This window comes from Corythoichthys intestinalis, chromosome 1 (assembly GCF_030265065.1).
Source record: "Corythoichthys intestinalis isolate RoL2023-P3 chromosome 1, ASM3026506v1, whole genome shotgun sequence".
Lineage (NCBI taxonomy): Eukaryota > Metazoa > Chordata > Actinopteri > Syngnathiformes > Syngnathidae > Corythoichthys > Corythoichthys intestinalis.
Window position 1 is genome coordinate 23,711,793 of NC_080395.1, and position 26,082 is coordinate 23,737,874.

The 26,082-nt window shown below is 40.5% G+C and overlaps 2 protein-coding genes across 2 annotated transcripts; both read left to right on the plus strand.

Annotated features, from left to right (window-relative positions):
* The first annotated feature begins 379 nt into the window (after positions 1-379).
* On the plus strand, positions 380-6,633 carry LOC130926389 (oocyte zinc finger protein XlCOF6.1-like). Its single transcript, XM_057851399.1, has 2 exons — positions 380-712; positions 5,044-6,633. The coding sequence occupies exons 1-2, from the start codon at positions 646-648 to the stop codon at positions 6,321-6,323; spliced, it is 1,347 nt and encodes a 448-aa protein (XP_057707382.1). The 5' UTR covers positions 380-645; the 3' UTR covers positions 6,324-6,633.
* A 3,762-nt stretch (positions 6,634-10,395) lies between these two features.
* On the plus strand, positions 10,396-24,190 carry LOC130926373 (gastrula zinc finger protein XlCGF57.1-like). The gene is made up of 2 exons (XM_057851397.1): positions 10,396-10,638; positions 19,160-24,190. Exons 1-2 carry the CDS (start codon positions 10,515-10,517, stop codon positions 20,488-20,490), a joined length of 1,455 nt encoding a protein of 484 aa, XP_057707380.1. The 5' UTR covers positions 10,396-10,514; the 3' UTR covers positions 20,491-24,190.
* Positions 24,191-26,082: the final 1,892 nt, after the last annotated feature.

A 26,082-nucleotide genomic window follows, 5' to 3' on the forward strand; every position in this document is an offset into this window, starting at 1 on the left:
CGGTCTGAGGGGACTGAGAGCTGCGGTGTTGCGTCATTTCCTGTCTGCGGGATGGGTACTGAGAAGAGCGGCGCAGGGTACTGAGAGAGGCGGGCTGCAGCCAGACTCCTCTCGAGATTTTTGGTTCAATCCCGGCTGCATCTTGCCTGTGTGGAGTTTCTGTTCTTAAAAAAAATGTTTTTATACTTTTTATTTAATTTTAGGATGTTCTCATTTCAATTTCTATATTTAATATTTTTTATTAATACTACATATATCTTTTTTGTTTGTTTGTTTTGTATTTATGGATTCCACCTATGCTTTATAAAATATAGCGTGTAACGACAGTGCTTAACCAGAGGAAGCAGTACTGCGCTAATCGACATTTTGCCTCCCGGAAGTAAATGCATTGACCTGAAAGCAATGGCAACACGACAGCGACGTTTAGTAAATGTTGACCGAGTTCTTTTTTGTGCCAGATAAATCTACACACAGCGACAAATTCCAAACCATTTTCTCTTGGCAACAGTTACTAATTCAGGTCCGGAAATATTCAATTCGGTGGCGTTTGAATTAAGTTTTGCACGCCAGCTGCTAACAAAGAGATGCTGTTTTGAACGCAAACACACAATGTACCTTTGAAGAGTCGGGACTTAACGTGTGAAAATGTGTTCAAAAAGTGTGAAAGAAGAGTACGAGGAAGAACTTCGTCCAGGTGTATTAACCGTAGCAGGTTAGTTCGTTTTTTGCTCTCACTTGATTAGGAACTATGTGTTGACATTTTGAACAATACATTTTTTTTTCGGTAAAAGCTCTCTTTTGAGAACATAAAATTACAAACTTTATTCTGGTCGCCCTACCTAAAATGGCTGCCGGTGTTGTGCTGAAAAATCCCCCCCACCCCCTCGTGAAATGCCTTCCCTGACGGGAGCGCTTATTTATGACACTGGTTACAAACACGCCGTAAAAAAGAAGCAATTTTCGCCCTTACCAAGATGATGATCGTCGTCCAATCATGTGGCGTCCAATCATCCTTTTGCTGTAAATTTCAACAAGTTTATCACTAGTAAACATTTGACACGGCAGGGTGGGTGGCAGCGAATGAATGTTCATTTATCGCTGTTAATGGTAGCCAAATAATTTTTAAAAATGTATTCTTCCTCTCGCCACAATTAGTTTGTTATTAGTAGAATTAATTCAATTTATTTGATGTGGAAGCCTCCCCTTCCATATTGATTGGATGTCTAGCGCCATCAATTCAAGACAATGAGTTAAGGCCAAATTACACCAGACGCGTGGGCGGTACGGCTCCGCCAAGCTCCGTGTTGACTGCGTGCTCCGCAGTACGTCAAAAATAGGACAAAACATACCGGCTGCGCACAACTGTGGTCGTGCAGCTCCGTCCTGTTGTCAGCTCTCGCTTGATCGCGTGCAATAATGTGGCATTAAAAACAACAAGAAACACAGTGACGCAAAGAGAGAGAGAGAGAGAGAGAGAGAGGTGGACTTGATTTGATTGAACATTTTTTTCCGATTTTTTTTTTTTTTTGCTTTTGCCATGGGTTTGTGACACCCCGACAAATTCAACAACCCGTTCTCTACTATTTGATTACTGTTTTAAATTACATAACATGCATAACCCATCGTTAGGGGTGTAACGGTTCACAAAAATCTCGGTTCGGTACGTACCTCAGTTTTGAGGTCACGGTTCGGTTAATTTTCGGTACAGTAAGAAAACAAAATGCAAAATATAAATGTGCTAGTTGTTTATTACACACCTTTGTGCTTTCAACACTAGGAACATTAGCCTATACAAAGCTAGAATTCTGCTCAAAATGTAGCGGGTATTTAAAGATAATCCAACAACAATTTGCTTTTCAGACCCTGCGTATTGGTCAGCTTTCTTTCTGAAAGAAAGAAGAAAAAAGTCCTGTGCTAAAGAGAAAAGCAATCCCAATGACAAAGATTTTAACATGTATTTTACAAATGAAATGCCGAATGAATCATTTTTTTTCTTATGAACGGTTTTCAAAAGCTTTATTGGTTGATTTTCTCAAGTTAAAGCGCCACACAGAAATTAATAAATGTAATTGTGTAAGCAGAATCTGTGTATTATTCTTATTATTTAATTACAGGTGTTTTAGCTCATTTCAATTTATTTTATTTAAATGGGCTATTATTTATTTTATTATGTGTTTATATTTTACAAATGTGATGTAGTATTCATTTATATTGTCTATTTTATGTTGTATAACTTTAGTTCCTAAAGAGCATATGACACGAGAAAAAAAGTCTAAAATGTCATTATTATGTGAATTAGAATCATATTTTGAGACGATTCGACTATATACAACAATTTAGCAAAGCACAGATGACGAGAAATTAGTCTTTTAATCTGCCGGTTAGCCACGCCTACCATTATAAGGCTTTAGCGTCCCCAACAGGTGGATGACGTCAGCGGTAGACTTGGCTCATCGATTTTACTATTCAGCCCATTGAGGGGAAATTATTCAGAACGAGGAAAACGCGACGAAGAAAGCCGCAAAATGTCATTGTTTCAGTCTCTCTACTCCAATATTTTTACAGGATATTCTTTTTACCCAAGTATTTTTCCCCAATAGCTATATAAATGGCTTGAGAAGGACCAGTCAGCCCGTTGAGGGGGAACTATTCACAACGAGGAAAACGCGACGAAGAGAGCGGCAAAATGTCATTATTTCAGTCTCTTTACTTCAATATTTTTACAGGATACTCTTTTTATCCAAGTATTTTCCCCAATTGCTAAATAAATGGCATGGTCATGACAAATAACAGTCTTGTGCTGAATGGAATATGAAATAATAAAAATGCATTTATTCAGGACGACATGGCAAAATTACTCCATAATGGTCAAAACTGTCGACTTCACCTTTACTGTCGCACCTCCCGAACGATATTTTATGACACCTAAATCGGACATATGTCATTTCCCTTCCCTGGCTTCGGAGAATGTAAACAAACCAGAAGGCTTGACAGCTAGCCGACATGCTAACCCGAACCGAGTGATGTTTCAAAGTCTTCAAAGTGGAAAATCACACATAGCTATCCTGGATTATTTGACATGACGACCCGGTTGTCGAATGTCTTAGCGGATCGGCAAACCGCCCGGCGGAGAGCAATTTACAGTTCGTTCCCCGGAGGAGGGTGGCTGGAGCTAATGCAGCTAACGTGCTGCTGCTAATGCATTAGGGGAGCTTTTTACATGCCTATCAATGATCAAACGTAAGTAGTCCTTCATTTAAAGGAAGTTTGTAGTGTTTACTTTGTAATCGCTGTATTCGTATTTGACATAATACAAAACAAGATGTTTACTCACTTCATCGTAAGTCCAATGGTCCCACAGTAAATATCCACGGTGAATGGGAACCTTTTGAAACTCCAAAAAGGCGCATACGCCTCTCCCTCATACAGAATGAATTTTCCGCAGCCGTTTGGCTGGCGTGATGCGAAAAATAAACGTATTAATCCGCAAAATCAGATGAATCCTTCGTCCTCATACACAACAGTACACTGTAGCGTGAAGAGGACGTCTTCTACTGTACACGTCACAGCGCCCTCCTCCTTAATGCAAGACCGAAGCCGGAAGTCACTCATTTTCCTGGCGCGGGATTCAAAAAACTAAATAAATATAGCGATCGCTTCCACACACATCCAAGCGGTCCATATCATTCAGGAGCATAAAATACCGCGTGTATTATGAAACAAACATGCTTTTTCGTGTCACAGGCACTTTATTTCCTATGTGAAAATTAGTTCCTACTTGTTTTGTTGTGGTAGGAGGGTTTTGTATTGAACACGGGGCTGTGTTGGTAATTATGATGGCAAGGAAGACAGCAGTACATAAACAAAGACAAGTCAACTGTGCCCCGATCTAAAGAGATTTGATGGACTCAAAAAGTGGGTTACGATTGCATATTAGTTTGAAAATCGACCGGATCCACCGTATTTTTACACGAGTGACTTCCAGTCTGTCCAATCCTAGCTACCGGTAGTAGTATTGACGCAGGAGGGTCGCGTCTCACGTCAAATAATAAACTCTGCTGTTCTTTTCACGTGCGTCATGTTGAGCCGCTTCTGGGATGCGTCTAACACGCGGCCGCACTGCGACTGGTGTGCATTGGCTGATTGACTTTCACTGCGTTCTCGCGGCGGCCACGTTGTCGCGCCGTTGATGTTTCTGGCTTATACAGTCCTACCGTGTTGGTCCTCATTATAGTAGAGAAGACGGAGTAAATATAATCTACACAAAGAAACTGTAACCCGACTGACTCACAGCCTCGAAAAGTAAGGGTTACATTACGTCAGAAACTCGTTCGGTACACCTCCGTTCCGAACTGAGCACCACGTGCCGAAACGGTTCAATACAAATACATATACCGTTACACCCTTACCCATCGTCCCTCCTCATACCTTCTGCTATGGCATTCCATTTAGATTCCATTTTAAAGTTGTCCTCATAAAAAGGATCTGCTGTGTCGTAAATCACTTTATGACTTTCCACCTCCATAATGAATCGTTCATCGTACATGTTCAGCGGTGTTTAAACCATGAATAAGCACCTGGCCTGTTGACTCCAGGCCTGGCTTTGCCCATTTTGACGGATGCGTCTCCGGCAAAAATAGAAAATAGCCCAAACCATCCTGCAGGCTCTGGCACGTCGGAGCTTGTCTGCATTCAATCCGTAGCGCATATGCAGCTGGTATAATTTGAACAATATGATGGAATGGAAACAGATTGGCTCCGCCGCTATGTCTTGGCGGATTCATAAAGTACACGCATCCTTTATAATTTGGCCTTTAAACAGTATTTGGCCAGGCCATGATAGCGATTACAGTGCTTTACAGTCAAGTGAGTATGCAGTAATTTAGTATTAAAAGAAAACAATTGTTTAAAAAAAAAAAAAAAAACGCGGCCAATACCATACAGTCAGAATTGATATTGGGAGGCTAAAAATGGTATTGGTGCAACACTACTTTTCACTCTTTTTGTTGTTTTTGAATATTTGGGTCTTCTTGTGTCCATCAGAAGAATGCCTTCATCTTGAGCAGCAGGAGTGGAATGTCACAGTGGTGGAGCAAAGTGCAGAAATACCACTTATTAAAGAGGAACAGCCAGAGAACCCTTACGTTCAAGATGAAAAAGAGACAGAATGCTCTCATACTGAAGAGAATGAAGAGGATGATCACATCTTCATCAAAGAGGAAGAGGAGGAAAATGACATCACAAAGTTCCCCTTGATTGTTGTCACTGTAAAGAGTGAAGACGATGAAGACCAAAGTCGGTGGCCTTCTCTTCATCCCAATGAAAGAGAGGAGAACAGAGGGGTGGAGCCTCAGAGCAGCAGCTCAAGTCAACACACAACAGAAGATGGCCTCTTAGCGCCACTGTCAGACAGTGACGACGTCACGTCACACTCTTCCAACCCAGACAATGATGAGAACTCGAGAGAGAAACCTTATGCCTGTATGGTCTGCAACACACAGTTTAGTGTTCATTCACGTTTTATTCAGCATATGAGAAAACACACTGGGGAAAAACCCTTTTCCTGCTTGATTTGCGGTCAAAGTTACACTCAAAGAGGTGCTTTAACAAGACACACCAGAACGCACTCTGGGGAGAAACCGTTTTCGTGTTCAGATTGCGGGAAAGGATTTACTCAGAAGGAACATTTGGTAACACACACTCGAACACACACGGGAGAGAAACCTTTTCCGTGCTTAGTATGCGGTAAAAGTTTCTCTATCAAGGGAAATTTGATAACGCACACGAGAATACACACTGGGGAAAAATCTTTCGCATGCTCTGTCTGCAACTTTAGTTTTGCCGATCGTTCGTCGTTGGTTCAACACATAAGAACCCATACTGGCGAGAAACCTTTTTCCTGTTCGGTCTGCGGTAAAAAATTCACTCAGAAAGGGCAATTGGGGACACACTCGAGGACACACACAGGAGAAAAGCCTTTTCCCTGCTCAGTTTGCAATATCAGTTTTGGAGATCGTTCTACGTTGGTTCTACACATGCGAACACACACTGGGGAGAAACCATTTTGCTGTGTGGTGTGCAATAAGCGATTTACTCAGAGGGCGCATTTAAGAACGCACTCCAGAACTCACACAGGAGAAAAACCTTTTGCATGTACAGTCTGCGAGTCAAGTTTCGCAGATCGTTCGTCTTTGGTTCAACACATGAGAATACACACTGGGGAGAAAGTGTTCAATTGTAGTGTGTGTGACCAACGGTTCTTTTATAAGTATCAGCTTAAAAAACACAAGTGTGCTGGCAAGAGCACAACGGCAGAGTCTTAACTTTATGACTGCCATTGGCGGCGCAAGACGTTGAATCCATTTTCGCCCCTCCAGTCTAAATGGATTGTAGGTTTTGCACCGTCAATAGCACTGACAGATTAATGTATTTGCTTTAAACTTGGTGAAATCAAATGTGGCCTGTCACCGATTCCTTTTATAGGACATGTAATGTAATAAACAAATGCAATATCACAATTGTGGTTCTCTTTTTATTACCGTTGATTAAAAAAGTTTATGTATGATGGCAAAAATAAAACTTGTTTATTATTGTAACATAATACCTGGTCTTCACCCAAGTCTATGCAAATCATTGTTGACAAACTGAACAAGTACAAGTTTCCTTGGAAGAAATAAAGTAGCTTACAACAGTACTGACCATGTCACGTGAACACTAGAAATATGCACAGTAAATCAGTATTTTCGAATATTTGTGTTTGTTCATGTGGCTAATGTTATAGTAAACATGAGTGGTGTTATTTTTCCCTTTGTATTCCATGCAGGTTGATAGGTTGGATATACGCATAGCACTACTTTGAAGAAACTAGGGGAGCCAAAATCGATGGACTAATCGATGATAAGTTGAACAATCATTTAAAGACATTACTGACCTAAGAGTTTGAATCCAAATTCTTTTTTTGAACATATTATAGTAAATATTGTCACACTCGAATGATTGAAATTTATATTTGATTTATTTACCTTTTTAACGAAAAAAAAATCTTAACACATTTATTTTTAAAAAAACATTTATAAAAACAGTAAATATTCTGTCTAACTTTTTTTTTTTTTTTTTAATTAAACAGATCACAAACGGAAAATGTTGTCATTTTATTAACATAATTATTTCTGTCCCCGCTCCAGATTTCCTATATATTTATTATGTAATTATAAGAGAAAAGTCACAATTCACTTCATAAAAAACACATAATAGGTAGATAATATGCATAGTCCAACCATTCTAAGCATCTATTTTGTGTACCAATGTGGTTTTCCAGCGAAAATGTATAGCTTTGCTTAAGAATAACACGCCTCTACAACGTCACGTGGACATCGGGGACAGTGCCTCTGGATTGGCAGACCAGGGTGGTGGTCACCCTTTTTAAGAAGGGGGACCGGAGGGTGTGGTCCAATTGTAGAGGGCTCACACTTCACCGCCTCCCCGGTAAAGTCTATTCAGGGGTACTGGAGAGGAGGGTCCGTCGGGAAGTCGAATCTCGGATTCAGGAGGAGCAGTGTGGTTTTCGTCCCGGCCGTGAAACAGTGGACCAGCTGTTCACCCTCGGCAGGATTCTCGAGGGTGCATGGGAGTTCGCCCAACCAGTCTACATGTGTTTTGTGGATCTGGAGAAGGCGTTCGACCATGGGCCTCGAGGAGTCCTGTGGGGAGTGCTCCGGGAGTACAGGGTACCGAGCCCCCTTGGTAAGGGCTGTTCGATCCCTGTACAACTGGTGTCAGAGTTTGGTCCGCATTGCCGTCAGTAAGTCAAATTCATTCCCAGTGAGGGTTAGACTCCACCAAGGCTGTCCTTTGTCATCGATTCTGTTCATGATTTTTATGGACAGAATTTCTAGGCGCAGCCGAAGCGTTGAGGGGTTCCGGTTTGGTGACCTCAGCATTGCAGCTCTGCTTTTTGCAGATGATATGGTGCTTTTGGCTTCATCAGGCCGTGACCTCCAACTCTCACAGAGCGGTTCGCAGCTGAGTGTGAAGCAGTTGGGATGAAGATCAGCACCTCCAAATCCGAGACCATGGTCCTCTGTCGGAAAAGGGTGGAGTGCCCTCTCCGGGCTGGGATGAGATCCTGCCCCAAATGGAGGAGTTCAAGTACCATGGGTTCTTGTTCACGAGTGAGGGTAGGAGGGAGCGGGAGAGCGACAGGCGGATTGGTGCAGCGTCTGCAGTAATGCGGACGCTGCACCGGTCCGTAGTGGTGAAGAATGAGCTGAGCCGAAAGGCAAAGCTCTCGATTTACCAGTTGATCTACGTTCCTACCCTCACCTATGGTCATGAGCTGTGGGTCGTGACCGAAAGAACAAGATCCCGGATACAAGCAGCCGAAATGAGGTTACTCCACAGGGTGTCCAGGCCCTCCCTTAGAGATAGGGTGAAAAGCTCGGTCATTTGGGAGGGACTCGGCGTCGAGCCGCTACTCCTCCTCGTTGACAGGAGCCAGCTGAGGTGGCTCGGGCATCTGGTTAGGATCCCTCCTGGACGCCTCCCTGGAGAGGTATTCCGGACATGTCCCACTGGCGGGAGGCCCCGGGAAAGACCCAGGACACGTTGGAGAGGCTGTGTCTCTCGGCTGGCCTGGGAACGTCTTGGGATCCCGCCGGAGGAGCTGGTTGAAGTGGCTGGGGAGAGGGAAGTCTGGGCTTCCCTGCTAAAACTGCTGCCCTCGTGACCTGACCTCAGAGCAAGCGGAAGATGATTGTATGGTATGGTGGTATGGTAAGAATAAATAATGTGCTTTTTAAATAGATCATTAGTCGAATCGTCTCACAATCAGTCTCACAATGTTTATCAGTTACGAATGAAAATTTAAATGTCGCAATCGCGTATTCTCGGCAGTTTTCGGAGATCACGTTACAAGCGGGATCGGATGTAGAAAGACTGTTGACTTGTGCGTCACAGGTTGAGCTTTCCTCCACAAAATACAAGACTATGATTACAAAGATCTAACCAAGATGTGGTGTGCCATGCCTCACATATATGGGTGTAGCTACCAGAAGGCAGGAGCTCCCTATTAGATGGAACCAACCCATTATCCCTACAGAGATGATTCAGGTGGTTGGCAAACAAGGAGGTGCTATCTGAAATGTCAGCAACATTTAACCTATTTGAAGTTTAGTTTCAGTCCCTGCCATCGCCATTTGATTGACAGACCATTCCTTTTGTTAAAAGCAAAATAGAAAAGGCAAGCAAAATTGAAACATCAATGACAAAAATTGTCATTGTTTTTTCCTTTTCTTTTATGACAAAAGTGAAAGTCAATAAAAAGCTACTTTATTCTTTATTTATGCATTTATTTCTCTTTATTTATTCATTTATTCGTGCCTTTTTTTATTTTGGCACTCCTGTGATTCCATATGTTCTGCCATAACTGCCACATACATTCTAATTTTTTCTATTTTTATTTTTTAACAACAATGATGAATTTTACAATTTGAAAGGCAGTTTGGTATAGCATTCAAACACAGTGCTGGCATCTTAGTCCATTTTCTTCTTCTTAGGTGGCAAATATACAGCAGCCAACGAGGTTGAGCTTCATTATCACCACCGCGTGAACATTTTTTCCATGCACCACTGCAATGTATCGTGAGATATGGGGAGCTCTGAAGTGACCATCGTTGTTGACTCCATCACTAAGCCCTCAAAGGGTCGATCTCACCAAGTTCACTTAGCTGTTTAGGAAAATGGAACAGCCCTTAAGATTGCGGCGGGTATTCCCCCAAAGGCAAGTGCCTATAGGGCAAGTGAGCGAGGGCACATAAAACTGATTGACACGCAGCCCGCAACATCTCGTCATTTGTTCTCGATACAGTCTCAGGTGGGGGTGGGAAGGAGATTAGGGAGAAACCAGAGGGAGGAGGTTGTAATACATCGACTAAGAATAGGGCATACGGGAATGAATGATACGATGCATAGGATAGGAAGACACAAAGATGGAAAGTGTGAACACTGCACGGATCATGAAACGGTTGAACATGTGTTAATGGTGTGTGAGAAATACGGGGAGCATAGGAATCATTTGAAAACCGTGGTGGAACAGGCAAAAGAGGCATTTAGGATGGAAAATATTCTAAAGGTAGAAACGGCCAAAATTCAAAGACAACTAATTGAGTTTCTCAAGGACATAGGACTTGAAAATGATATAGAGTGAGGGAATTTTTATTTTGATTTATTTTATTTGTTCTTTTTTTGTTTTGTCTCCACTCTGGGTGTGTTTAACTGTTTGTCAGAATAGCATAATTTTGGTTGGTAACTGCCTGACCTCGTGCCAAACCGTCAACCCAGTAGATGGCAGTAATGCCCCACAATACGACGGGTAAACTGCCAACAAAAACCAAGAAGAAGAAGAACATCTCGTTGCTTCTGAGAAGCTTTGCGGCGGCCAAGTTTAGCTTAGCTTAAAACTGTAACAGAGGCGTTCTTTGCCAAGCAGTCATTAAGCGCGAGTCTCTCGTGTGAAAATGTGCACGAGTAGGACAGCAGAATTCAAGCTGGACGAGGAACTTTGTGGGGTAAAAGATGAGCCACGACCTCAATTATTGGACGTCGTTTTCAACAAGCAGGATCGGGTTGTATACAAAGCAGGTTAGTTGATGTCTCATGTTCTAATGCTGCCTTCCTATGCTCTGGGAAAGATGATCCTTACTACTTGTTCATTGGTAATTATGAGTACGTCCTGTTCATGTGCTTTTGTTGTAGTAGCAAAAATACACAACTGACATGGACTTCATTTTGGTTGGTTGCGTGGGCAACTGTTTCAGACCTTTTAATTCATTAACAACAAAAACATAATGCAAACGGTTTGCAAAAGTTTTTGGTTGTAACGGAACATTTTACCTAACACTTGGTTACAAAATAAGAGTTTTATCAATGTGTACACTACATTATCATGCTGGCGTAAAAAATGACGATAAATATTCTTTAAAACTTATAGTTTCTTCCCATTCACAACTTGTTGTACGCGCTCTGCCATTCAGAAACGTAAAATTTCCACCTGTACACTATATGAAGGCAGTAATAGTGTCGTAAGTAACATAACTACCAGTTGTCGAGTCGAAAATTCTACATGAATGGCGCTTCAAGTTGTATTTTCTAGTTCTAGAGAACTGGGATTTTATTATGGTACCCCAGTTTCCCAGATGGGTGGACCTTTTATATGGGGAGAGATTCGTCTCCAAAATATTGTCACAAATACATCCGCGATTCACACATATCTTTTAAATGGATCCATTTCAAGGAGTAGGGGGGAATTCTAATTGCTGTGGGAAGGTGAATATTTTTTTGTTGTTGTTCCTGAACTACATTTCCACACAAACGCACATTGAGGTACCAATTAGCTTAGCAAGGAGAAGCAGGCTTTCCCTTATATACAAGATATTGTGGCGGCACGCCACACTAAAATAAAAGCCGCCACGCCTTGCAAATGACATGTTTTTTTTGTTTTGTTTTTTTAAATAAATTATTATTATTTAAACAAATTTTAATGCTGTTTCAAACTAGCAGCAGTCTAGTGTGAAGGGTTCAGCGGCAACCTATGCATTGTGTATTGCAATGTCCGTAATAGGGAATGGGACGTACTACGTCATTGTTTGGACACGCCTCCATGCTGGTAATATCCTTTACTTCCGGTCCGGCGGACTCAACGGGGATTGTAACATGTGGTAGTGCTAAGCTAATTCCTTCGGTGTATTAGAAAGAAATTATGGGTGTGTATTGTTGTGTTACCGGGTGCAACAGCGTCTCCCACCCACGATAAAAAAGGGCAAGGAAAACTGGACTCACTTTTTACCGTTTTCCTGCATGGAGGACCAAATATCAGATCACGAAGGCATGACGGATGGCTTGGGTTGCAGCGGTTCGTCGGAAAACATTTCTTTTGATCATATTTCTGCTGGAATGAGAGTGTGTTCCCGTCATCTCTACTCTTGTAAGTTGAACGATTTAAATCTGCCTCGGTAGCAATGCTCACTACTACTCCCCTACCTGTTGTGTTCCTAGGTAAACCTGCATATGAAATGCTGACAACACATCCCGATTGGTCACCGTCTCTCTTCTTGAGTTATTCTGAGGTCAAGCGCACCACATCAGAGCGTTATAACAGGTTGGAAAGGCGAAGAGCGCACGCTGAAACTTCTGTTTGCTGTGCTCTTACAAACATGAGCCCGAGTGTTGTGAAAAGTCAATAAAATGTGAATACAAAAACATGACTTGAACAAGTTCTTGACAAACTGTTAACTGCTTGTTGCAAGTGGTAAGGATCATCGTTCCCAGAGCATGTGAAGGTTGCATGAGTAGTGACGAGTAGTGATGTTCCCTCTAATGCGGGGCTCCGAACCACCCACCAAACCTTGGAAGTAATTTTTTTCTGCATCACTGCTCCGGAGCTTGCCTCAAATCATGTGACCAATGACGTATGACCCACTTTACTGGTTCCTTCAAGGACTGAATCAGGATACCAGATTAGTTGAAAATGGATGAAACAGCACGATGTGATTCTTATCCTTTTGGATTGATTTGTATAGCGTTAGCATTGCTTTCGACGATTTGCTTTTAATGCTCTGCAATGGAAACAACAAGGAAGGGATTTTGAAATGGTGCCGCCGAACAAATTATTTCTTACAAATTTAATTTGTTCCATAGACTTCATAATATACTTCATAATATATACATATATATATATAGACTTCATAATATATACATATATTATGAAGTCTATGCTTGTTCATACGGCAACAAAGAATATTACACACACACGCACCCACAAAGCCAAAAAAGATGATTCACCGAATACAAACAATTGATAAGGCTCTGTCGTCGATCACGTAAACAACTGAATGTCAAGACAGTCACCCAAGGACACTTATGCTTGCTCGAAGGTAAGTTAATGATCGATTTGTAAAAAAAAAAAAAAAAAAAAAAAAAAATATATATATATATATATATATATATATATATATATATATTTGAAAGCATGTACTAGAACCGTAGACCTAACTAATAACGTTATTTTGCTAACATTTGACACTCTACTTGTTTTTTAGCCTGTCATTCAAATCGAATAAAATACAATACAATGTTACATCGACACACGATCTTTTCGACATCCGACGTAAAATTTGACTCGCCATTTGTTTCTACATCCGACAACATGCTCGAAATACGACGACATGATTGCACCGCAGACAAACGCACGGCGGATTTTCTTGTGACCGAAATCAACACAGGTTTCAAAAAGGTTGGTTCAGGTGGTGAAACAAGGAAAAAAGTGACGCTTACCATTGAATTGATGATTCATATTATAGAAAAATATGAGCTGGGGGGCACATCCGTGAGCTGGCTCAACAATACATCTCCATGGTCCTCCCCGGACCACCGTCCGCCAGTCTTTATAAGTTAAGGTGACAATTATTACTGTGTTAACATCGCCAAAGAAATCGCCAGCTTCGTTAGGTTTTTATCATTTATTTTAGAACTTATCCAACACTAAACGCCTGCTTTCCCGCACTTGACTGTGTTCTCAAGAAAACATTGAATGTGAAAGTAAGCTCTCTCAACCTTACCGCTCTCTCTCTCTGACACGTCAGCCATGCTGTGCGTTTAGGTACAGCAAAAAGTCCGCCACATTAAAACCCGATTCGTTACATTATTACAGTTATTCTTTTTTTTTTTTAATATATTATTATTCCGATTTTTATTTATAATGTATTCGTTTTGCTATGTGTAATTGACATTTGTAATAGTACCAGCAGTATTTATTTAGTGTAGGTTTTTGGGCTTTGGAACGAATTAATGGAATTATAATGTATTCTTATGGGAAAATCCTGCTCGACATACGACCATTTCGACTAGCAAACAAGGTCCTGGAATAAATTAACTTCATATGTAGAGGTACCACTGTATTTACAGCTAAAGGGTTCTTAGCGTCGGTACATAGACTTTATAATGTATTGACGGGACACCGCTATCAAGCTGTCAAGACCCCAGCCCTGACAGTCCAAACTAAAAACCACAAACATTCTATAAAATAGGAAGATGTACTTACATTTGGTCATGGACGCACACGAAGGGAAGTTCTCACGCAAACACCTTACATTTTGCTGCGGCCAGCTCTCAACACTCTCTCAACGTTCAGCATTTATTCACATCGTATTCATGTTGCACATGTATGTTTAGGATGTAAGTTGTTTATTTAGCACCTCTGCACAATATTGATAATCCAACTGAATGTAAAATACTGCTTATTCATCGCCACAAAAGCTTCAGGAGAAAAATCTGACAGAACACATGACATAACGTTACTAAGTAGCTAACGTTATAGCTAGATATTCAGCCTGTGCGATTTCTCGTTTTTAAGTTGCAAGTGGTAGCATTTTGCCTCGATAATGGTCTTCTCTCTGTAAAGTTTATTACCATGGACACACCGCTCCACTGCATACTGCAACCCTCTCTGTATGCTTCTACATGAAATTCATTAAAGAAAAAAAAAAAAATTTGTTATTAAAAAAAAAACAGGTCTATTGCCATTTGTGGTAGTGCAAATTCAGAGATTTGAACTCCCACCATCATCCATAAATTGTTCAATCACTCCTGAGCAGTGTTGGAAATAACGCCGTTATTTTTTCAGAAACGGGGTTATCTAACTAATTATTTTTTAACTAATTATTCCGCCGTTACAACGCCGTGACCGTTACTGACGGTCAAAAGCAGTGCGTTACTTACTCTGAATAAATTGAAGAAACTACCAGCCTATCGAGTCTACTCTGCTCTGTTTATTTGTCATCCAAGACTTGGGGTGCGTTCAGGTTCATGGCAATGAAAATAGTAAACAAACATAGCCTACCTTTGCAAGAATGATGGAGTTGCCGTTTGATACGGTCATAATGTGCAGGTCCTGCACCCATCCGCAGCAAAACTGTTCATAGCTTTGTAGCGATTTGTAATTTCAGAATCGCTGATGAGTTTAGTAACATACATCAAACAATAAATACAGCAGAATGTCCATTTCGCGTAATTGTGGAAGCCTGTTGACATTTTTACTCCATTTGTCTTTGGCTTGTTCGTAAGGGTCAACATTGTTCACATCCTTAAGTTTGATCACGTATCTGTTCTTCGCCTTAGTAACAAGTTTGTCTCCTTATCAAACTGGCAAGTTAAATTTAATGTCCTGCGAGCCAGACCTGCTTCCAATATGGCTGCGTTGTTGTCAAATCTCACGTGATCCCCATTCTGTGACGTGAACGCTCGAGTCTAATAGTGCACGTACTTCTTATGGCTCCAGGCTGTTTGTCCCTGCTCATTCAATTAGACAATGCTTTCCAAAGCTTCCTAACGTTTCTGTAATTGCTACACCTGAATTCTAGCCTCGTTCCAATCCCCCACTGTCAGCCAGCAAGTATGCTGCTTCCATCTTGCGGACGGCAGACACTTTGAGGGTGACGCGAGGACTAGGGGGACGAGGCTACCTGAATGCACCCTCTGGATAGATGCGATGGAAGTGATTGTGATTGGCTGAGGGTTAGAGTCATGTGTCATGGTAAGCCAATCAGAGCCGGTGTTTTCACACACAAACCGGAACAGCGTCGTTTACGAGGTGGAGATATAAGCACTATTTCAAGTTGGTCGATATTAAAGGAAAGAACGTGCATGTAAAGTGTAATTTATGTCCCGGGGCAAAGCTTTTGTCGACATGTGTGGTAAGCAATTCAAATCTGCTGAAGAGTGAGTGAGAGTGAAGTTGAGGGAGTTAGATTTAATTTATTAAACTCACATTATATTGTTTACTGCTGATTGTTATTTTATTATATTGTTTACCGTTTATTTTTGTTGCACTTCAAGTGTAGGATAAATCTGTTGCTGGTGAGGTGCAATAAATTTTACAAGGTTCTATAACACAACTACCTGTCTGTTCTTCTCTATTCAAATGACTCAAATACTGCTTAGAAAATTTCAAATTCTTTGACAGACAACAACTTCTTTTTAAAGTAACGGAAACAGTTACTTTCCCTGGTAACTAGTTACTTTTACTATAGAGTAATTCAGGTACTAACTCAGTTACTTTTTGAATGAAATAGTGAGTAACTATAACTAATTACTTTTTTAAAATAACATGCCCAACACTGCTCCTGAGAGAATATGACAGTGTCTTGAGTTGACTGAGTTTTACAGGGAGCAGGGCTTTTGTGATAGGTGTATTGAAAAAGATGAGCTTCAGCATCTGAGTCACAACAGAGTGATAGACCGATTTGCCACTAGACATGTGCAGATTACCGCTTTTAAAGTGTACCGTGGTATGAAAACGTCAAGGTTTCAAAACTGCAAAAATTTGCCGTCTTACCGTCGCTAAGGGTTAGCTATTTTTTACGTCCCAAAAAAGCATGGAGAAATCCCTTTGCTTGAAGCTGTTAGGCTCAACCCTCGCCCACTGGTTGTTTCTCAGTGTCAGTGAGTCAGCTGTGCTACACGATGGCTGGAGGAAGTGAAATTCCTGAACTTTTTCCCCTATCGAAGAAAACGAAATCGCTTGTATGGGAACACTTCGGCTACAGAAAAGTTACAGACGGCAGCGGCTTAGAGGAGGAGGGCCAGCCGACATGTAAAACATGTTTGCGTAGAGTTGCTGCCAAGGAGGCAATACCTCAAAGATGATTTCACATTTATACAAAATTAAAGGTTGGTAAACACTGTCATGTTTCCCACCAGCTACGATAGATAAGTCCAGCGTGTTAAGTGTGTCTAGCGTTGGTAAAACATGTAATAATAATATTCATTCATTCATTTTCCGTGACGCTTTTTCTCACGAGGGTTGCAGGAGTCTATTCCAGCTAACTCCAGGCAGTAGGCGTGGTAGAACCTGAATTGGTTGCCAGCCAATCGCAAGGCACAATGATACATACAATGATTCACGCATACACTCATACCTACGGAAAATTTAGAGTGTTCAGTCAGCCTCCTATGCATGTTTTTGGGAGGAAGGGAAGAGGTTGGTTTTGAGGAAATGTGCTGTTTTTCTTTCTCTGGCAACTGTCTGTGTGTAGAAAGGGAGTGTATGTGTATAATGTAAAAATGATACGAGTCATAGACACATGCTTTTTATGGAAAATAATTCAATTATTTTTGTTCTGATGGTGATAATGTTTTGCTGTGGCTGTGGGTTTAGGCCAGGGGTGGGCAAACCGGTCCTCGAGGGCCGCAGTGGGTCCTGGTCTTTGTTCCAACTGACCCAGCACGGATAGTATAACCAATGAGGTTTCAGCAGAAATGAGAAGCACCTGACTGCAATCGACTGATTGCACTTGTAAAACAGCAGATTGGTGAAAATGTGTCATCTTAATGGGTTGCAACAAAAGCCCGCACCCACTGCGGCCCTTTGTGGAATAGTTTGCCCACCCCTGGTTTAGGCTCACCTAAAGGACTGTATTTATTTTAATTTTATTTAAAATGTTTTGGGTTTTTTTAAAAATTATTTTAACTTAACATTATACATATGTTCAAATTTGCTAATATGTTTTGAAAAATAAAAATCATGTGCAATGGAAAAAGTTTTTAAAAAAAAATTTTTTTTTAAACCCAGATATCTCAAAGTAACACATTTTAGAGCTGTAATTGCAATACCGCGATACTTTAGCTTAAGGTTATCATACCGTCAGAATATCATACCGGGACTTGCCTATTTGCCACCCTTAAAAACAGACTGCATTCTTTGATTCTTCCATCTACCAAGTAACTTGCAAATGTAGCCATTATTTTCAGTTGTTCTACTGTATTTAAAAAATGACTGAAACAACATTAACAACAATAATAAAAATGAATAAATCATCAGTCGTTGTTAGCTGCTTGTGAAGTTTTGTGCTTTTAGGCTACGTTCACTTACTTCCTCTGCATCTCCTCGAGGCTATCCCCATGTTCTTAAAACCTAGTGACGCCCCTGTTCAGCCACATCATAAACTCTGGTGAGGAGAGTGAGGGAGCGACACAGCACATCTCACTTGAGTGACATGACCCAAACAAAAACAAGATGACGTTTTCCACGGACAATATGAAGATATTTGTGAACGAAAAACTATGTTGCATATTCATCTCATTAGCCGAAAACTGGCATTCATCTCGTGATGTTTTAGTCTTCCAAGCCACATTTTTAGCTGGTCATTGTCACGTCATTGTCATTAAAAATTGTTTGTCGACAAAATGTTTTCGTTATTGTCGTTGTTGACGAAAACAACAGTGGATTGAACCCCAGGGTATATGAAGGAACAGCAATGTATAAAATGAACTTTGCTTCAGTTTTATTTAGAAATAGAAAAAAAAAAAACAAAGATCCCAGCGGGGAACAAGTCTGCTATTCTGTAGCCAACATACGTAAAAGATAAGGCCATAACGATACAAATCTCAAAATGGGGTACTCAGAGTTATGACCCCATCTCGAAGTGTGAGACGATAGAATTGTGGCACTCCTTCAAGCTGAGTTAAAATCAAATGTTCACATAGGCTGGTAACCAGCAATGAAACAAACTTAGGCATCAACACTGACCTGTGAAATTGCAAAAAATGTGAAGTTTTATACCACCAACGAGGGGATAAAACAACTGGTATAGAGAGAGAGAGACAGACAGACAGTGGGAGACAAACAAACAGACACACACAGTCCCTTCCTTGCGCTAAAATTTATTTTCTCTGGTAGTGACTATCTATGAACTGTTAACCCTGGTCTTTTTCAGATATGTATCGTTTTTCAATGAAAATTCTAAATTCAGAATTCATAGATGTCGAAAGCATTAAGGTTTATGAAGAATGCTCTGACCCTGTTAAAAGCGTACAAGCTACTCCAGGGCTTGTAATGTCTTGTTCAGTATATTTAGCTCATGTGTGATGTTAGCAAGAAAAGCAAAGTCTTTCAGCCATTTGGGATCACTCAGACTAGAAACTGCCAACAAGTATTCTCCATCGAAATTATAAACAATCATCCAGTTTATTTATTGATATTTATAGATGATGAAGTCATTTCATTGTTATATTCTGTCACTGCTGCGTCCTGACCTCGTTTGATTTACAGTTGATGGAACTGAAGCACTGATCTCTGACCTGGGTTTGTTTTGTTTGTGTCCTGCAGATGTCCAGCAGCTGATTGGTTGTCAGGATGGCCATTTCCCTCAGCTGCAGTGGAGGGGCTCCAGTTTGGAGCAGGCGCAACCACAGTTCCCCAGAGTGAAAGAGGAAGAAAATCCTGGACACCCCGACATTAAAGAGGAAGAGGATGATCCGGAACACCCTCACGTTGAAGATGATGATCTGCAGCCCACCTGTGCAAAAAAGAAAGAGGAGGAGGCAGACATCAAGTTGTCACTGCCTGGTGTCGCCGTGAAAAGTGAAGATGAGTACAAACTAACTGAGTGGCCACAGCTTCACCGTCATAGTCCAAAGGGAGAGCCCCATGGAGGACCACCACCAGACAACCTCATAGCTCCTCTGTCAGACAGTGACAATATGGAAGAACCTTCGGGGAGCCGTGTAAACTGCCAAGGTCATGTCAAACAGCCCATGTGCTTTCAAAACGAGACGACTCTTGGCAACAAGGTCATTTCACAAAGAGGCCAAAAAACTCTAATCAGCTCAGATTGTGGTAAAAGTAATGAAAAATCAGCATTTATTAGACATATAAGAAATAACACAGGAGAAACACACTTGACTTGCTCAGTTTGCAGTAAAAAATTATCTAAAAAAACTGATTTGAAAAGACACATGAGAACACACAGAGGAGAAAAACCCTTTAGTTGTTCAGTTTGCAGTAAAACATTCTCTCAAAAAGTAAGTTTAGTGAGACATGTGAGAGTACACACAGGAGAAAAACCCTTTAGTTGCTCAGTCTGCAGTAAAAAATTCTCCCAAAAAACAGATTTGGTAAGACACATGAGAGCACACACAGGAGAAAAACCCTTTAGTTGCTCAGTTTGCAGTCAAATGTTCGCTCATAAAGGAAATTTAGTATCACACATGAGAATACACACAGGAGAAAAACCCTTTAGTTGCGCTTTCTGCGGTAAGAAATTCTCTCAAAAATCAGATTTGGTAAGACACATGAGAGCGCACACAGGAGAAAAACCCTTTATTTGCTCAGTTTGCAGTCAAACTTTCGCTCATAAAGGAAATTTAGTATCACACATGAGAACTCACACAGGAGACAAACCCTTTAGTTGCCAAGTGTGCAGTCATACGGTCTCTCCAAAAGGAAATCTAGAAATGCATATGAGAACACATACAAGAGAAAAACCCTTTTGTTGCTCAATTTGCAGTAAAACATTCTCTCATAAAATGGATTTGGTAAGACACATGAGAAAACACACAGGAGAAAAACCCTTTAGTTGCGCAGTTTGCAGTCAAACATTTTCTTTAAAAGGAAATCTGGTAAAACATGAGAAAACACACATGAGAAAAACCCTTTAGTTACTCGGTTGCGGTCAAACATTCTCGCATTAGAAAATCTTAGCACACATGGGAACAGGAAATTAAAAAAAAAAAAAAAAAAAAAAAAAAAAAAAAAGGTTTCGTAGGTAAAACCCTAACTAAACACCTTAAGGCAGGGACGGGCAAACCGGTCCTAGATAGTCATTGTATAGTACTTCCCTGCCATTTATCATCAGCTATGTTTGTCGTTGTTGTAAAGCACTTTTAGGACCCTTTTTTTTTTTTTTTTTTTAAAGGGCTATAAAAATCGATTTGTTTGATTTCAACCCTACTTTGATAACCCAACCCTAGTTTGAAACCGTGATCCTAGTTTCGAACCCTCATTTGAATGATGAACACTAACTTAAATAAGTAACTATGGTTTTTAAACTTCTTTGGAACACTAACCCGAGTGTGAAACCCTAACCCTAGAATGAAACCCTAAAACCGAACCAGCACATGATTTAACTGTACTGTTAAAATAAAAAAAGACAGTAAAAGGTTAAGCAAAATACTGTAAAAATAGCTATGGTAGTATACTGTAAAACCAAGACTGTTCTTTTACTGAATTAATAACATTGAATAAATATGTCTGATTTACTGTGAAGATAAATAAGCGAAAATTTTCAAAGAAAAATATTGTAATTTTAAAGAAGTCATGAAAATTTCAATTTTACGGTATTACTCCTTTTATGCATAAAATTTTTAGCTTTACTATGTGTGTATTATTGTATGTATTTTTTGTGATGTCTCCTGGTATGGGTCAAGAGCTGAAACGGAATTTCGTTATGCACTGCATGATGACAAATAAATATTCTATTCTACTTGGTCCAAAATACATTTTCTTGAGAAGAATTAGTGAATTAAAGAAATCTGTTGATTGTTAGCCACACACAAAATTTTTTTCCCCCCACGCATTGTCTGACATTGATAGACGTCCAACATCGCGTCTATTTTCATCCTTCTGCTGTGAATTGAAATGCTTTTATCACTAGCAGACGTCCAGTCCATTTGAAGTGGGAGGGTGGTTGCAAATAAAGGAGCGTTCAAGTTAGCGTCATCAATGTCAGCCAATGCGTTTTTTAAAAAAATGTTTTAATTTCTCTGGACAAGATGCACCCTATCACAGGGGTCCCCATCCGCCAGGCCGCGGACCGGTACCGGTCCGTGGCATATTTGCTACCTGGCCGCACAGAAATAATATTTTATTAACGACCGCATTCTGGCCGAATTAACTTTGGCCTGTGCCCCTGCTTAACACATCCATATCCCTGTTTACTCTAGATACAATACTACAGTATAGATTAGAATGTCGTCATCACACCCATCACTCGCACTAAGCTCCGAACCTTGGGGGACCGAGCCTTCGCCGCTGCTGCTCCCTCACTCTGGAACTCACTCCCAAAACCCATCAGGAACTCGGACTCATTACAAAACTTCAAATCACTCCTAAAAACCCACCTGTTCAAACTAGCTTTTCCCACCTCTTAATTCTTTATTTTGTCTTTGTGTTATGTTATGTAAAGCGTCTTTGAGTGTCCAAAAAAGCGCTATATAAGTTTGAGGTATTATTATTATTATTATTATTGTCATAGAAATCCATTGCAAGCAGTACATCTTGTTTTGTATATATAATATATCTATGTGCGCATGTACTCCATAATAACGTATAACTAGGCCGCGAGCGCCGCACATTTGTTCCTCCACACGAGCGAAAATGACTGGAAAACAGACAACTTTGGAGAGATTTTTTACAGCGAAAAAGGGCACCTGACGAGCCAGAAGATGAGCCTACAACCTCGAAGACCCACAAACTGCGAAAGAGTGGTTTCGTGACCCGTTTGTGAATAAACCGAGTGATTCGAGCATGTCAGTGCAACAGGAGGATCCGCTTGTAGAGATCGCAAATGACAGCTACCTTAAACGTACACTTGAGACAAAGTAATTCCGAAATATCCTGACAGCGCTACCAGAACACTGAAAACCTTGCTACAATTTCCAACATCGCATCTTTGTGAAGCGGGCTTCCTAATTAATGCTTAACGACATGGCGAAGGCATTAACGGTGAGAGAGCGGTGTGTAGCTAACATGGCAGGATGGGTCTGAGGAGAACTTTTCTACATGTCCATCCACGATCAAACGTAAGTCAATATTCCTTTCTTTTAAGAAAGTTTGTAGTGTTTGCTTTGGAATCGCTGCATTCGCGGCCATTTTTAATGTTACGCGCATGCCCAGAACCGCATAGTTGCAGTTTTTGATGGGTTGCAATATTTGTCAAAACACCGGTCAGTGAAAAAAAGACCCAAATCACACCGGTCCGTGGTGCAAAAAAGGTTGGGGACCCCTGCCCTATCACCAATGAGGTTAACACTCGTTAGACGTCAAAACCATTTGAACGGGGAGGGTGGCTCCCCACTTTTCCATGTTGTAGAGTGAATGTATCATGCTTCTGTTAGCATGAGGATGGGAAATCGACTTTTACATTGAAATGCGAGATGATTTAGGTTCTTTTTTTCACAACTAGAATACTGTTTTTCCAGAGAATGTCTAGATTTCCTTGATTCACCTACCTGTGGTAATATATTAAAGATAACGCCATGTTTAACATATTTTGTTCCAATGTTCTAAGTGGTAGTTCCAAATTTGTTTTGTCACATTGACATATAAAAACACTTCTGTTTCCCAAAAAGTTTGGGATTGTCATCACGACTTCTAAATTCTATTTTCTACTTTTCTTTACCGTTGCACTTTCTAATGCTTATATATATGTGTGTGTACATTTTCCTTTTTATTTTATAGACTTAGTTTGACCTGAAACACAAATAAATGACATTTAACAAATATTTCCTCCATAATTAAACTAAATTTTGAATATAGCCTCTAATTTTAGCAAAACCAAACCTGTACCTCTTTAGAGGCATTTTTCATTTTGGACCCAAGCAAAACAAAATGATTACAAAACAGAAAAAACATTTTATGATTTTCCTCAACATGGTGTAATATATAACAATAACAACTTAATCCTCTTTGATAAAGAAAATCACATTATTTATTGAACAATTGGTGAAATTGGTGTCATGGTTCATTGTTTACACCTAACATTTTATAGATCAGTGGCCTGTGATGGTTGGTTGTGCAGCAAGGTTTCCCCAAGGACCATGAGCAGCTGAAAAAATGGATGGCAACGGTCAGTCATCAAAACATGAAATAAAAGGGTTTTTTGTTTGTTTGTTTGTTTTTTGCTATTTAAAAATGGGCTTAGTGCCCACAGCCAGCAGGCACCAGCAGCTGTCCCCAGAAGCAGCAGCATGATGTGGATCATGAAAATGTAACCTAAAAAAAATTATATACATTAAATTAGTTTTTTATTATAGATTTGTGACTATTATTTGTTGACATCGCTTTTCAATCTATATACATCTCTAAAATATAATAATGTCAAACATTTTGGTGTAAATAAATAACACAGGTTGTCATGCATTGACTTGGTACTCTTTCATGAGGGGGATACCTTACTTCAAAGCTTACAAAATCGAGCTAATAACCACGTATAAGCCGGTCGTCTACCAATGCTCACAAATACGCAGACTCAGCTTAAAAAGTAAAAGGAAATCGCTCGTCAACCAAGATAAAATATAATTACACCACGCACCTACAAATAAAGCTCAACATATACATCATAAAGTGCCTTTGATACAATACAGCGGTGGTCTCCAAACTATTCCACATAGGGCCGAGGTGGGTGCAGAATTTTGTTCCAACAAAACAAGACGACACCTTTGCATGTCGTCTTGTTTTGTTGACGTCACATCGCTTAGCAACGTGTCGCCATTTTGCGAAAGGGGCACACACAGCTAAACATTCCATAGACAAACGTCTGAAATTCATATATTTCAGGTGTGTTTTGCGTCTTTTTTCATAAAAACGTCTTAAGCATGGCTTACTATTATCACGAGTCACTGCCGACAGACGCGAGGATGCGATACAATTTAAAATTACCGTGTATTGGCTTGCAAATGTGCGCATACAAAGTCGCAGCTAATAGCTGGATGAACAATCCAAAGGAATGGCCTGCAGTGGAGTTCGGAAACATCTACAACTACCTCATAAAGTCACCCAGTAAGTTGACCTTTATCAATTACGTGGAATATGTACTGTGTGGAACTAAGAAAACTGGGAGTATATACGGAGTGATTATTTCTGCCGTAACCGGTAATTCGCCTCCAAGCGTTATTTAGCCGTGAACACGTCACGGCAAAATAACCAATTCTCACCAGGCCAATAATATACCGATTGACTAATCAGAGCAGTTCACGGCAAAAGAAAAATAACGCTTTGTGAGTTGCCGAATACGGTAATAATAACAACCGCTGCCTAATCTATTGAATCCAAGCAGCTAATTGGGGCAAAAAAAAAATCGATTTACTCACCAGTAATAAAATGTCGGCTGCAAACGTAAATGTGCTTGGATTTAGGTTCCCACAGGCGGGAATAGTCCACGGAACCGTCTTCTTTTAATGTTCCTCGATTAATTGCTTTCAGCCATTGGTTTGTCCTTTTCTTCTCACGAGGAAGAATGAAGAACTTCAAATGCGGCTCCAAACTCTTCCTTGTGTGACAACCTGTAACACAGCAACTTTTAGTCGTTCCGACGGAAAAAAGACAGCAAATAAGACGAAAGTTCAACACGTTTGTATTACAATGCACGACAGAGCAACTGCTAGTGACTTGTCTTTAGCCCCATTTTCAATATGGCGACGCTTTGTTGTGACTGGTGACGTCATTAATGCCCGGATGTCCGACTTCTTCTATTGGTTAAACTGTCTGTGCTCGATCGGTATGAACAAAAACCAGGACCCACAGCGGCCCTTGAGGACCGGTTTGGGGACCCCTGCAATACAGACTGTTGAAAATTCAAAAGGGATCGTTTTATCCATCAACTTACCTCCGAAGTATGAATGCGGTCCGCCCTCGTCGAAGCCATGTTTGGAACTACCATAGGCGCCATAACCCGGAAGTACCCGGAAGTAAAATCGTATAATGGATTCCTATGGGAGTGTCGTAACCCTAAGATATGGCCCTGTGGAACAGTGGTTCAATGGAAATATACGCTATCGGTTCGGAGCGCGTTTTGAAGATTTAGCTACAAGCTGCCATCACTACTCTGAGGATCTAATTAAATGTTAATAACAGGAAAATTGGTAATTCTGAATAAAAGGAAGGTTCATAAGGTATGAATGTGGATTAATTAGGTGATTAGCATTTAGTTGTTGCAAATCTAGGACGCTTGCTTTAAAGGGTTAGTTTTTTTTTTTCCTCTCCAGAAAACAGTTGTCCGACAGAGCAGTATTGCTTACAAGCAAGGGAATGACCATGTAATGAGGCTTATCTGCTTTTTTCCCGTTTAAATGCTAGCAGTATATCATATTATACATTGACATTTAATCAACAATATACATCACCTCATCAAAAAAAAAATTGTATTCACGCTTACACACCTGAAGGGGCAGTAATGCACAACGATGTACTGACTATGGACTCTCAGCTAACTTATATTTGGCTCAGCTATTTTTTACATCCATTTAGTATAT

Bases quoted from the DNA above. Each gene is read 5' to 3' on its own strand.
- LOC130926389 (XM_057851399.1), top strand. From the start codon at position 646: ATGTGTTCAAAAAGTGTGAAAGAAGAGTACGAGGAAGAACTTCGTCCA. The intron at 713-5,043 runs GTTAGTTCGTTT...TGTGTCCATCAG, and splicing joins AGGTGTATTAACCGTAGCAG to AAGAATGCCTTCATCTTGAG.
- LOC130926373 (XM_057851397.1), top strand. From the start codon at position 10,515: ATGTGCACGAGTAGGACAGCAGAATTCAAGCTGGACGAGGAACTTTGT. The intron at 10,639-19,159 runs GTTAGTTGATGT...TGTGTCCTGCAG, and splicing joins TCGGGTTGTATACAAAGCAG to ATGTCCAGCAGCTGATTGGT.